We start from the raw sequence: 15,202 nt of genomic DNA, 5'->3' as shown, positions 1-15,202 counted from the left end.
GCAATATATGGAGGGCCTTTGGGTTCCTATCTCTTCTTTAGTTGGAGATGCCAGGAACTGAAACAGGGAGGACCTGCATGAAGCATACATTCTCCACCAATGAGCTACAGCCCCTGTCCCCTTTCACAGGCATGAATTGACTTGTTTAATAATAATAATAATTTATTATTTATACCCCGCCCATCTGGCTGGGCCTCCCCAGCCACTCTGGGCGGCTTCCATAAAAACCAAAAATACAATAAAATATCACACGTTAAAAACTTCCCTGAACAGGGCTGCCTTAAGATGTCTCCTGAATGTCAGGTAGTTGTTTATCGCTTTGACATCTGCTGGAAGGGCGTTCCACAGGGCGGGCGCCACTACCGAGAAGGCCCTCTGCCTGGTTCCCTGTAGCTTTCCTTCTCGCAATGAGGGAACCGCCAGAAGGCCCTCGGCGCTGGACCTCAGCGTCCGGGCAGAATGATGGGGGTGGAGACACTCCTTCAGGTATACTGGACCGAGGCCGTTTAGGGCTTTAAAGGTCAGCACCAACACTTTGAATTGTGCTCAGAAACGTACTGGGAGCCAATGCAGGTCTTTCAAGACCGGTGTTATATGGTCTCGGCGGCCGCTCCCAGTCACCAGTCTAGCTGCCGCATTCTGGATTAGTTGTAGTTTCCGAGTCACCTTCAAAGGTAGCCCCACGTAGAGTGCATTGCAGTAGTCCAAGCGGGAGATAACCAGAGCATGCACCACTCTGGCGAGACAGTCCGCAGGCAGATAGGGTCTCAGCCTACGTACCAGATGGAGCTGGTAAACAGCTGCCCTGGACACAGATTTGACCTGTGCCTCCATGGACAGCTGTGAGTCCAAAATGACTCCCAGGCTGCACACCTGGTCCTTCAGGGGCACAGTTACCCCATTCAGGACCAGGGAATCCTCCACACTTGCCCGCCTCCTGTCCCCCAAAAACAGTACTTCTGTCTTGTCAGGATTCAACCTCAATCTGTTAGCCGCCATCCATCCTCCAACCGCCTCCAGACACTCACACAGGACCTTCACCGCCTTCACTGGTTCTGATTTAAAAGAGAGGTAGAGCTGGGTATCATCCGCATACTGATGAACACCCAGCCCAAACCTCCTGATGATCTCTCCCAGCGGCCGCATGTAGATGTTGAAAAGCATGGGGGAGAGGACAGAACCCTGAGGCACCCCACAAGTGAGAGCCCAGGGGTCTGAACACTCATCCCCCACCACCACTTTCTGAACACGGCCCAGGAGGAAGGAGCGGAACCACTGTATAACAGTGCCCCCAGCTCCCAGCCCCTCAAGACGGTCCAGAAGGATGCTATGGTCGATGGTATCGAACGCCGCTGAGAGATCCAGCAGAACTAGGAAACAGCTCTCACCTTTGTCCCTAGCCCACCGGAGATCATCAACCAGTGCGACCAAGGCAGTCTCAGTCCCATGATAAGGCCTGAATCCCGACTGGAAGGGATCCAAATGGTCCGCTTCTTCCAGGCGTGCCTGGAGTTGTTCGGCAATCACCTTGCCCAGGAATGGAAGATTTGAGACTGGGCGATAGTTGGCCATCGTGGCCGCATCTAAAGATGGTTTTTTAAGAAGCGGTTTAATAACCGCCTCTTTCAGCGGGTCTGGGAAGGCTCCCTCACGGAGGGAAGCATTCACCACCCCACGAAGCCCATCGCCCAGTCCTTCCCGGCTAGCTTTTATAAGCCAGGATGGGCAAGGATCAAGGAGACAGGTGGTTGGTTTCACGCGTCCAAGCAGCCTGTCCACATCCTCGGAGATAACAGATTGGAATTGATCCCACTCAACTTGACTAGACAGAACTCTAGCACTCTCCCGCCCCGGCCCTGCTCCCACGGTGGAGTCTACTTCTTCCCGAATCTGAGCAATTTTATCTGCAAAAAACTTTGCAAAATCATTGCAGGAGAACATGTGGCCCGTACTGGGCCCCGATGTTGCAGGTGGTTCCGCAAAATTGAGACCCACCTGAAAAAGTCTCCTGCTGCTGTTTTCTGCAGATGCAATAGAGGCGGTGAAGAAATTCTTCTTCGCCGTCGCTATCGCCACTTGGTAGGCTCGACGTTGAGCTCTAACCTGTGTCCGGTCAGATTCGGAATGAGTTATCCGCCACCGGCGCTCTAGCCGTCTCAACGATTGTTTCATTGCCCTCAGATCCGTGGAAAACCACGGGGCTGTCCGGGCTCCATGCAATCGGAGAGGGCGCTTCGGAGCCAAACAGTCAATAGCCCTGGTTAACTCCACATTCCAGCGGGCCACCAGGGAATCAGCTGAAAGGCCATCAACATGGGATAAAGCATCCCCTACCACTCTCTGGAAACCATTTGGATCCATTAAGTGGTGGGGGCGGACCATCCGAACTGGTCCCACCTCCCTGCAGAGGGGATGGGTCGCAGAGAAGTCCAGTTGCACCAGGAAGTGATCTGACCATGGCACTTCTTTTGTTTCGCTTTTACTTAGTGTCAGATCACCAACATCCATAGAGGTAAACACCAGGTCCAAGGCATGTCCACGGCTATGGGTTGGGCCAGACTTATTCAGGGACAGCCCCATGAAGGCCATGCTTTCCACGAAGTCCCGAGCGGCCCCTTGTAAGGCCATGTCGGCATGGATGTTAAAATCCCCTAGGACAACCAAACTAGGTGTCTCCAGGGGAACATCCGCCTTTAACTTTCAGATATGTCTTCTTACAAGGTCTTGAGGTGTGCTACTGCAATACTTATTTTACCGTAATTGCCCTCGTTCACATCACCGAATAAGAGATAAAAAGGTGGTGCAGATTTGCATGGAATTTGAATACACTATCTTATATGTATAGATGCAAAATAATTACTGTAATGTACACAGAAATTCAGTACATCTCACCATGATGGGATGCAGCTAGATCACCTGTGTACCTACGTGGTCTGTTGTCCAGGCTCTCATAGCTGAAGGACAACTTCAAGGTCTCTTCTCTCCCTTCTTATGGTTCCCGATGTTTAAGCTAGACTTGCATAGATCCTCCCCAGCTACACCCTGCACCAGACTTGCTTCATACTTTTCTTGAGTCACCAGGAGCTCCCAGAGGCCTTATTTATTGTTATATTTTAGAGATGGAGTTGCTATTTGGATTTTCTGTTTCAGGCTCGAAAATGTCCAGGCCTAACCCTTTGGAGGCTGGGCATTACATTCAAACAAACCAACAAACCACAGGTAAAAGCCAGTATGGTTCAGCTCTCAGGTTCTCATTATACAGAGGTGTCACTCCCTGCTCCTATCTTAACCAGTCAACTGTGCATTCAATTTTCTTTAGTGCACATTTAAAGAATAATTATCTCAGGAGAACCGATCATGATAACCATCTCCAATTAGGAACTGCTTATCTCACTCCTAGCTACACTACCAGCATCAATATATGTTGGGCAGTGCAGCTAAGGGCTTAGATAATAATCTCCAACTGGTCTAAAACCAATATACCACTTTTATAGGTCATGGGATTACCTCCAGAGAACCTTGGGTATTGTAGTTCAGTGAGATGCTTGCTGTTAAGATATCCCTACCCATCTTCTCCCCCCAAAAGCATACAATTCCCAGGATTCCCTGGAAAACGGGAATGACAATTAAGCTGTTTTAGATCTCTCATGTGAATATGCTCTCAGTAAACAGAAATGGCACAGTGCATATGAGAGGATTAAATGTGGAAGGAACTAATAACAGGTCAAAGCCGCTTGGCGAGAATATGGTATAATGTGCTCTGGTGCAGGAAGGGGCAAATATGTCAATTTTGGTTTCTCCCAGAATCTTCTTTTTTCCAATTATCAGTTCAGTTCTCCACAGTGGTTTGCAAGATAGATAGATAGATAGATAGATAGATAGATGTCATGAAAATTCACCAGCATTTCTCCTAACATATGCCTGGGGAAGGGCCGTAGCTCAATGACAGAGCAACTGCCTTGCATTCAGACGATCCCAGGTTCAATCCTCAGCATCTCCAGTTAACGACTCCTGTCTGAAATCATGGCGAGCCATTGGCAGTCAGGGTAGACAATACTGAGCTAGACAAACCAGCAATCTGACTCAGTATAAGGCAGCTTCCTGTGGTCCTAGGTATGCACTTTCTCCTAATATTCACTATTTTGCAGAGCATTTGTGTTCATTATTTTCACTAGTATGTGCATATTAATGCAAACTCTACCCCAGCTTCGCCATTTTTGTACACATCACTGGGCTAGAGAACTGCATTTGAAAATTCAGAAAAGTGCAGATTTTGGAGGGTGGCTATGTTTCAGTTTGCTTATTGATTCTGGAAGAGTGAAGCAGGTAGGTTCCCCTTTAAAATGTGAAGTGGACTGAATTTCTGCCCCATTCCTAGTCTGGCATTCCGTGGTGCATTACCATTTTTATGCACTGCGTTCTGCAAATCTCGGAGACTCCCTTTCCATGACACATTGCTACAAAGCAGGTAGTGACTTAATGAGAGGCAAAGGAGAGAGACTGAAGAAGGGATTGCCAGAAGCTGCATGAGGTGAATGTTAACAAGCCCATTCACGTCATCAGCATCTTTGCTCCCTGCTCCCATCCTTCTACCCCCCCCCCTTTTATGAACCCTATTGGAACCAGGGAATTACGTACTAAGGAAAACCCTTCTGCTGAGAACATGTAATTATTCTGGGCAAGGATCAATGCAACATGGTTAATCAATTTACCAACTGAATTTGCTTGTATTTTTCTTCTTCGTGGCTGCAGCCTGGCTGAGAAAGGAGGGGAGGTAGAATTAGGAATGAGGGTGAGAAACTGGGTTTTGCATTTGTGAAATGGGGCATTTATAGCTGAGCATTCATTATCACTGGAACCTCCAGAGCTTTTGGCAGGCAAAACACTGCTATCAATCAGCAGGACTTGGAATAAATGACTCCATATGAGGCTATTACTTTAAAAGGTGCATTTAAGAAGGAGCTGATCTTATATATTTACGTGCACACACAGCTGTTTAATCACCTTGCAGGCTGCCGAGAACCACAACTGATTTTGTTGCTGTTTAACTTGAAACACTGTGATGTCACACACAGAACCATTCATTTATACACATATGGTGCTCTCTTGACTGCAAAAGAAACACATCGGAAGGAAAACAAAAATTGGCTGCTCACAATTCTCAATGAAATTTTGCAACTGTGATTCTAAAATAAATGCAGCAACAACACTTATACCTTTCATTTAACAATAAGCATGTATTACTGGAAGCAGACAGGATGCTGCCACAATCTGGGTAGGGGCTGGAATTCCAGAGGTCTATTGTGGGGGATTCCCAACCCCTCCCTGCAACAAATAATGGTTTCAGAAGAAGGGTTGTCCTCAGAACCGCTGCAATGGCTGCAAGAATTTCCCTTCTGTGATTGCTCTGATATTGCTGATTATCAGACCCTTCCACCACCACGCCAGCTGAAGCTATTTGCATTTTGAAAAAATCTGCATCTGAGATACAACGATGCATATAACACTGTGCCTGATTTGGCCCTGATTTTCCGGTGGTTTCAATTTAAAACATTGTTTAATAGTTAGCTGTCATTTTATTCTGCAGTATTTCACTTCAAGTGCTACTTGATGGCAAAGAACATTTTTTTTGGGGGGGGGGCGCAGTTACCATCTGTGTGCATGTATTTATATAGATATAAAAATGTGATGAGCATAGGAAGCTGCCTTATACCGAGCCAGACTCTTGGTCCATCTAGCTCTTTGCTGCCTGCACAGGCTGGCAGCAGCTCTCTTGGGTTTGAGGCAGGGGGCTTACCTGTAGATGCCCGTCACTGACCCTGTGACTTTCTCCATGAAAAGCAGAGACTCTGCCATTGTGCTATGGCCCTTCCAAGAAAATTTATGGTTTTGCTGAATAGAGGTGCAAACCCTGTGGAACAGTTACTATCTGCAGCACATAGCTAAACTAGGGAGCTCACTCCCACAGGGGGCAGTGATGGTCACATGGTTTCAGCAGATTCGTGGAGGAGAGGACCATTGGTGGCTATTAGCCATGATGCCTATGTGCTGCCTCCATAGAGACAGTAATGCTTCTGGATACCAGTTGCTGGAAACTTCAGGTGGGAACAGAACAGCTTTAGGGCTTCCCACAGGCACCTGGTTGGCCACTTTGGGAAGAGGATGCTCGACTAGATGGGCCATTGGCCTGACCCAGCAGGCTCAAGTTCTTATGCTATGTTCTTCACGAGGTTGCACAGCAAACAGGGATTTCTCTCTAAGCTAAAATGCCAGCATACTCCCTCAAGCTGCACAGTGGGAATTGGGAAATTGCAGATTGTTAGACTATAACTCCTCGACCCCCTCGGGGGCAGACGGAACATCAAAGTGCACTTTGCCATCTCACATGATCAGCAAATGCAATAGAACAGCTACAGAATATATCTTAAGAACCTAGGAAACACTGTGCTGGCCCATCTAGTTCAGAATTCTATTCTCACCATGGGCAACCAGAGGCCTCTGGGGAGCCCCAGAGCAGAACCCGATCACAACAGCACCCTTAGCAGATAACAGCTCACTGAATTTCAATTTGCATGCTGTTGTGGGAGGTATGAATCAGGCCCCATCTGCCCCATATGTTTAAACCAGTACAGCGGTACCTTGGTTGTCGAACAGCTTGACTCCTGAACAAATCGGCTCCCAAATGCTGCAAACCCGAAAGTGACTGTTCCAGTTTGTGAACATTTTTCAGAAGCCGAACATCTAATGCGGCTTCTGCTTGAGTGCAGGAAGCTCCTGCAACTAATTGGAAGCCGCGCTTTGGTTTTTGAACGGTTTCAGGAGTCGAACGGACTCCCGGAACGGATTAAGTTTGAGAACCAAGGTACCACTGTATCTTATCACTGTTACAGTCATGGCTTCCCCAAATAATCATAGTAATTGTAGTTTGCTAAGGGTGTTGTGAGTTGTTACAATACACCTGTTCCCCTCACATAATTAAAAACCCCAGCGTGGTTTAACTAACAACCCTTCCCCAGGGATCGTTCTGTTAGTCTCCTCCTAACAACTCTTGCCACCCATAACAAACTACAGTTCACAGGATTCTTTGGGGGGGGGGAGCCATGACTATTTAAAGTAGGACACTGCTTTAAATGTACAGTGCAGATAGGGTCTTAATCAGCGTCCCTTGAAAGCTGAACATGCTCAAGTCGTCATTGCTGCTTTGGGGTTTTTGCCCTCTCTACTTTTTAGGGCTCAGTTTTGTACTTCTTCTAACCCCAGGGTCCCCTGTACCTACCTCCTGTGCAAGTCACAACCACTCCTGCAAGTGCACCTGCTGAAACTTCCCCGTCATTTTGCTTGCTCTGTGCATACAAAGGCACATACAGTAGTACAAAGCTATTTGGAATCCTCGGAAACAAGTTGTATAGAAGGAGCCTTAAAAAACAAAGCAATTTCTCAAAGTACCTTGGTTTAAGAACTTAATTCGTTCTGGAGGTCCGTACTTAACTTGAAACTGTTCTTAACCTGAGGTACCACTTTAGCTAATGGGGCCTCCTGCTGCTGCCGCCGCGCCGCCACCGCACGATTTCTGTTCTCATCCTGAAGCAAAGTTCTTAACCTGAAACACTATTTCTGGGTTAGCGGAGTCTGTAACCTGAAGCGTCTGTAACCTGAAGTGCCTGTAACTTGAGGTACCACTGTATCTCGCAAGCTTTGCAGGGCATCTGCAATGTGGAAATCAGAGGGTGTTTGTAAGACATATATAAGGGGGGAGGGGGGCGCATGTGCCCTATTTGTTGATTCTCAGGTACCCAGGGAATCAAAAGGAAAATAGAAAGAATACTCTATTGAGTGGCCATGGGGCTCTAACCAGGAGTCTTATGTATGACACACTAGTTATGAGAACATATTAAGTTGCCTTTTACTGTCAAACCCTTGGCCAACCTGATCTACTCTTTCTAGCAGTGGGTGTCCAGGAAGTCAAGCTCAGGTCTAAATTATGGTAACTATTTCTAACTTGGCATCTGTACATGTTAATTCAAATCAGTTCAGTTCAGTTCAATTCATCTACTGCCCATTGGTGTGTATACATATCAATTAGTACATGCAGATGTTATACAGATATGTGTCCTCTCATGTGTGTGTGTGTTCGTGGAATGCATTTTTTAAAAAATAAATAAATTGTGGGCAGGGGTATGATGCAAAGATGGGCAATCTAGGCTGCCCTTTGTACCTCCCACCAGACCACCCACCATGCTCCTGCTCATTGCTATTGTCTTCTTCAATGCTTATGTTGCTCTATGGGAGGCCTGAAGATTTGAGGTGTGTGTGTGTGAAATGAATATGCAATACATTTAGCTGCCAACTCTTGCCAGTTCCTGCACCGGAATAGGCTTATATGTGAAGATTAATTATCTCCAGCAAGTTCCAAAGATCTCAGAAGCCCACTTTGAAGAAATTTGGAGCAGGCCTTTTAGGGTGGCTACCTCTGTTCTTTGGAATAGCTTTCTTGCTGGGATACAGCAGGTGCACACTGTCTGCGCTTTCCCGAAACAACTGAAGGCAATTTCCCCCACCCAACAGGTTTTCGCAGCCGGAGATCAAGTCTTTGCTATGAGTGTCTATTTTGCATTGCTTTAGCTTTGTTTTAAATGTATCAGCTGTTTTGGGGTGTGTGTGTGTTTTTTAACTGTTGTTGTTTTGCCATTTTTAATTGTGTATCACCTTGAAGCAATTGTGTGAATGGTAATTAATAAATTGATGATGATGATGCTAACATCTCTTATTTTTTAATACAGCATGGTGAATCTGCAGCCACCTTATCATGGAATCCACACCCACCTCTGTCCTGTGACTGGTGAAATCCCTTGTTTATGTCACATTTCATCTCAGTTTGTTTGCTTGTTTATTCATTTATTGCATTTATATCCCACCTTGCCTCCCAAAGATGCCCAGGGCAGCGGAAAACAGACCAGCAATAAAATAACAAAATAATAATGAAACAACTTATCCAAAACCGACCAGACACAATCACATACTTGCACAGATAATACTATCAAGGTGCTAGGAACAGAAATGTTCAAATCGAATGCCCGGGAAAACAACACTGGTTTAAAATTCTTCCTGAAAGGGGGGTGGGAAGATGCACTTCACAAGGGAGGACATCCCACAAATGGGGAACTACCACTTTAAAATACTTTTTGCAGGTCAGGGCTAACTGGGCAGCACTTTGTGACACCACCACCAACAAGGCCTTGCTGCTGATCATAGGGTCTGAGATGGTTGATATTGGAGAACATGCTTTTTGGGGGTACTTGGACCCCAAGGGATTTGTTAGTACTTACACCTTGAATTGGACCCAGCAGGCGACTGGCAGCTGATGCAAAGCTTTCCAGACTGGTGACACATGGTCCCATCAAGCTGCTCCAGATTCAGAGTCTTAACTTTTCAAGACTTTGAATGACAGATTAGAGTTGGACCAGGGGTTAGCAAACTTTTTCAGCAGGGGGCCGGTCCACTGTACCTCAGACCTTGTGTGGGGCCAGACTATATTTTGAAAAATAAATAAATGAACGAATTCCTACACCCCACAAATAACCCAGAGATGCATTTTAAATAAAAGCACACATTCTAATGTAAAAACACGCTGATTCCCGGACTGTCCGTGGGCCGGATTTAGAAGGTTATTGGGCTGGATCCGGGCCCCGGGTCTTAGGTTGCCTACCCATGGATTAGACTTACAAGCTGAACAAAGCTTGAACTGCTCACTGGACTAGGATTCAAAGAGACAAGGAGAATTCAAAGATGGGTCTCTACCGTAAGTAGAATGCACTTCAAGGAGACATAAATTTTGGAAAGCTGAATGAGTTCACACTAGTTAATTCTAACCTGAATGAAGTCTCAACAGAGAGAAACGAGGAAGCCTCATCATTTGACTATCTGAGCAGGTTTGCAAAATGTAGAAGCTGAATTAGTTGGGGGGGGGTGTGCAACTGTCAGGGGTCCTGTACCTTTACCTTTTTTACCTTACCACCACCACCACTTTGCTCTATAAGCCATGGACCCTCAGAGGTGCACGCAATACTAGTGGACATGGATTGACAACTTTCCTTTCTCTCTTCCCCTAGCCCTGTTTTCCATGCTTTTTAACAGCAGCCATACACATAGGCATTTTATTTATGTTGGCAATTATCTATTATCCTACCTTTCCACTCCAGAGCAAAATGCTCAGGGCAGCTAACACCATAAATTTAAAAGCAATATATACAATACAGCAGTTTTAAAAAACACAATGGAAGATACAGCAGTAAATTTAAAAAAGCAAACAAACTTACACTGAGGAGGAACATTGTAAACTGCCTTAATACCAGGACAGACCACTTGTCTCTCTAGCCCAGTGTTGTCTACTGCAATGCTCTTCTACGTTGGGTCCCCAGATGCTGTTAGAGTGCAACTTCCATCATCCCTTACTATTGGCTAAACTGGCTAGGAATGATGGGAGTTGTAGTTCAGCAACACCTGGAGATGCAAGTTTGAAGTACCCTCATCTACTCTAATAACAGCGCTCCAGGATCTCAGACAGAAAAGCGCCACATTTCCATCCCCTGCCACTGACTCCTTTTTTTAAACTGGATATGCTGAATAGATGCTCAGTTCCTCATTTTTCCTGCATTTAGCTCAGTTCTCTAAAATTCGACATCAGTGTGTGTGTGTTATGAAAATAAACCAGCATTTTAGGGCAAATTTCTTCTAAGATGTGCATTTTTGTGTGCAGTTTTACCTAATATGCACACTTTTGCAAATGTATAATGGATTTTAAATGCTAGTTCCTCCAATATGTACCTTTTGTTGCACACTTTACCTGAGTATACGGATTGTTCTACACATTGCTTGGTGGGAGAACTGGAGTGCAAAACTCAGAAAAGTGCAAATTTCTAATGATGGATGTTTCGGTTTGGGATTTGATTTTTTTTTTTAAAGAGCAAACTAGGTAAGTTCATACTGAAATGAGAACAGAATCAGATTTCTCCCCTATCCCTCCATTCTGCCAGGCAAAGGAGGTGCTCTGCAACTAAGCTATCCTGAAAGGAGCAAAAGGAGTGTGGGGTAGTGGCATCTGGTTGAAAGCCTCCTGAAACAGAAGAGTCTACAGATACACATGGGAAGCCTATAAAAAAGAAGCTTAAAAGGTTTCCCAGAACAAGGACATCCTGGGTGCTGCATCAAAGAAACTCCCATAGAGGAGTGCCATGTCAAATCTGAATCCTAAATACTGTCAGACTCATTTGCTTCCTTGGAGTAAGATTGCAACTGAGAAAAACAAGTGTGTGCATCTGCACTGAGCTCCATAGAATATTCACCAGTTTTGATTTTCAGAAAACTAGCAATTTTGGCAGAGTAGCCCCCCCCCCCGCCCCGCCTGCAAACAAGGCTCAGATTCTGCAAATATTTACACTTTTCTGAGTACTATTTGGCTGCTGCTGCTGCTTCCTCTTCCTTCCTTCCTGAGTCATATGGGTGATGCCCCCAATCTGGAATCGCATAGTAAATGGGAAGTTATTGTGATGCTGTGTCTTAACATAGTGGTGGCAATGCCAGACACCTCTAAATAAAGTCAGGCGGGTCAGCACAACCAATCAGTTTTGGCTACAAGACAATGCTACTGAGGGCGATTTTTGAGCCTCATGCAAAATATGATAAGCAGCTTCAGCTCTGCCCTAATTTGGGCAAGTCCTCAAGTGGCCACACTTAACATTTTAGCTGCAAGATAATATTTAATGAACCATTTTCTCCTGTTTGGCTGCATAGCTCATGCTATTATATCTGTTCATTGGCATGGAGCAAATGCTAAAGGAAAAATCTAATCCTTTGTTGGTAGCAAGAGCAATAGGGGGCTTTTGTGTGTGTAAATGAAGCCTACATGTCTGTGTGCACTCAGAAAGCCCCCTACTGAAGGAAAGTCCTGTCTGCTGCTACACACGCTCCAGTTTCATCATGCAAAATTTCATTTTGAAATAATAGCCCATAATGCTGAAAGGAATCCCCTTGCATTTGTTATATCACGATGTGCAAAGAGATAAAGACACAGAAGATCTATAAGCACACCATAGCATATTTTAGCAAGCAACTTAGGGTCAAACTTGATGCAATGGTGGCAGACGCATGTGTTAAAACTGGTAAACTGCTAAATTTTTATGAAGTGGTGGGGAAGGGGGCTATTTAATCCTTACACACACACAGAGAGAGAGAGAGAGAGAGAATTCCCCCTACACATTTTTCTCCTGCTGCAACTTTGACTTGGAGAATAGGGGAGCAGGTTTGGAGCTGGAAGGAAAAGAGTTGACAGGCAGGATCTCAGCACCCTCCTGCACAGCATTTTTCACCCCCAAATTCCTCTTGCATCACATAAATTTGGCACAATCTGCATCCAAACACGGGGACTCTGCTATCATACTTTTAATCATCATTTTAACAATACGTTGTCTGATTAAATCCTAAGTGTTTGGGATAAGTAAGAGTTGTGTCCTTATTTGTCATTCGAAAAAAACTGTTTGCACACATAGAGGATGAGAAAAGTGCTCATTCCACTGGTGGTGGATTTTCTTTCTCAGCTATGTTGTAAATATAAAACCAAGATCTATCTGGAATCCAGCAACAAGTACTATTATTAATTTTTATTTATTTATTTATTTATTTAGAAAACCATGCCTCCAGTAGTGTTGCGACCCATCATATCACCTGCGTTTTGGAAATGTAACATTTTCACTACACCCACAAACCCTTTGAATACAGTAACAAAGCTATCTAAAAGGTGGAATCTTCCCTCTTAGACACCAGTGCTCTATTTCAGTGGTGTCCCAAGACCTTGTTAATTTCAAGACTTTTCCTGGCTTAGCCATATTGGAATAATGACCCCCTCCATGAGGGTCAAGAAATGGATTCTTGAGAAGCCAAGTTTTTGGATTCTTCAGATGTCACCCACCCATACGAGGGCTTATGTTGAGGGTACAGGTGTGTAACAGCACAACACATACTACCCTGTTGGCAAGAAGAGTTGCACAAAACTATTGTGTGTATGAATAGTGGCAGTTTTGCAGAGTAGAAGCAGGGAGTACATTCCACCCAACTCAAAAATTATCCCTATGCATAACCATGTAGAATTATGTCATGAAATATAAGCAGTCTTGGATTCCAACTTGGGCCATATATTGAACTGAATTATATTGTGTATCATATTTTGTACATACAATGCACCTTTTGGAGATCAGGGCTATATTAATTGCATACAAATTAAAACCAATGTCTGGTTTAATAGTAAAGGAATTTTAAAAGGAAAAGGTGATGGTCCTTCAGTATAATACTGCATGCAGATATGCGCACACACACACACACACACACACACACACACAGCAATATAATGAAGGCCTGTGTATTGCATATGCATATATAAATAGAAGTATGTTGCTTGTTACCGTGTGTCCCTACATCACAAAGAAAATGTTCCACCAGAGTTCATTTTGCAAAGCAGAAAATGTGAGTACTTAGCTTGCTCCTTAAGGCCAGCCCTTTCTCGCAATGTAGGTCTCCACAGATACATACTATTGCTTGCACCCCCCTCCTTACTCAGGAAAAAAGAAACAAGATTCATTGTGTTCAGAAAAGTACTTCACTGCCTCCTGTCCAAATTAATGCCTACTGATACCATAGACTGAGTTTCCAGATAGAAAACATGGGCTTGTATGGTGGTAGTGACTACACAATGCATGCTGTGGGTGCGTGTTTGTGGAATCCGTAATTCCTGCCAAGTTATCCTGAAGAGTTTCTCCTGCAAGGTTGTTTTCAGGTGTCCCTTGCTGCTCCCTCGTTGTACTCTCCATATATGGCAGGGGCTGCACTGTCCACAGTGCTGGGGCGGGTTGTGGGGAGATTGTCACGGAGGTTGCATGACACAAAATACAGAGAAGCTACAAGCAAAGCTGGGGAGCCCAGACTCCAAGCAACCTGTACATGGCTCAGGAATCAAGGGTGTCATCCTCCCATCACTAGCTATATGCTTGAATCCACACACACACACACACACACACACACACACACACACACACACACACACTTAGTGCTGCAACCTACTGCATCAAATCACCTGTTCCGAACACATCAGAGATAATCAGGGCATTTTTTAAAGACAGGCAGGCATAAGATCATTACACTGTGCAATGGCTAAATGGGGAGAGGGAGGTGTCTTCTGCTGCTTAGAGCACGGGCACATTCTACAGTCCCGCCAGGGTTTGGGCTCACACATGCAATCAGCTCTCATCCAAGAGATTCCAGCGGCACTTTAGCATTGGAGTGTCAAATTAAACACGCACACGCACGCACCAAAAACAGCCTGTCTCCATTCAGTCGTGCCTCTTTCTCAGTCAACTCGCTTGCATGAGACAGCATACCGATCTTCAAAACTGAGAGAACTCTGCACATTGGAAAGGAGCAGGGGCTGGGATCACAACACTGTATCATGCCTAAAGCGCAGGTTATGAAAGGCCAGCGGGGAGAGGAGAGAGAGAGAGAGAGAGAGAGAGAGAGAGAGAGAGAGAGAGAGAGAGAGAGAGGCAGATTGCAATATAGAAATACTCTTACCTTTCATCCAATCCACTACTTGTTTGGGCATCCACTTGCTAATAGGTTCCATAACGAGGGCCATCATCAGACCACTTTATCGTTCACACGAGGAGGAGGAGGGAAAATATTGAGAAAAAGAGGAATGGGAAGCAGGAAAGGGAAAAAGAGAGAGGGGTGGGTGGGTGTGAGGGAAATGAAACGGATCTCTCAGAGCATGGCTAGAGGAGAAAGCGGGAGGATTTCACGATGCAGTCCAAAGATGAGCTGACGCTTTGTCCCTCCAGCTTTTTCCTGCACTGATTCAGTAATGTATAAAATTACGCTGCTTGATCAGCTTTAGCACCTCCCCTGCCGCACACAGCCAGCAGCCCTCTAGAGCTCACTGAATCAGGAAATGGTGCAGTGTGTCTCTACTTACTTACGGAAAAAGGGGGGAAAAAGAAAGAGGCAGTCTCTACACCCAATGATCTACTTATTTAGGCTGGCACAAATATGAAATTACAGTGCACACTTCAGCTGTTCCAGCCTCCCCTCTTCCCCCCTGCTATTCCAGCCTCTAGAGCTGGATTTTTGACTGGCTCTGGGGATCACGGATGAGAAAGGA

The 15,202-nt window shown here is 45.2% G+C and overlaps 1 protein-coding gene across 1 annotated transcript in view; it reads right to left on the bottom strand.

Annotated features, from left to right (window-relative positions):
- LOC308579257 (connector enhancer of kinase suppressor of ras 2-like) overlaps window positions 1-14,937 on the bottom strand; it is a 314,404-nt gene extending 299,467 nt beyond the window's left edge. Inside the window, exon 1 of the mRNA XM_081180125.1 lies at window positions 14,617-14,937. Within this exon, the coding sequence (XP_081036251.1) occupies window positions 14,617-14,683 (67 nt within the window). The 5' untranslated portion in view covers window positions 14,684-14,937. The remainder of the gene's footprint in view (window positions 1-14,616) is intronic.
- Window positions 14,938-15,202: the final 265 nt, after the last annotated feature.

The sequence above is a fragment of the Podarcis bocagei genome, assembly GCF_964188305.1.
Source record: "Podarcis bocagei genome assembly, chromosome: Z".
Classification (NCBI taxonomy): Eukaryota; Metazoa; Chordata; class Lepidosauria; order Squamata; family Lacertidae; genus Podarcis; species Podarcis bocagei.
Note: the sequence above shows the minus strand (reverse complement) of the source record. Positions and strands in the feature narration are given on the sequence as shown.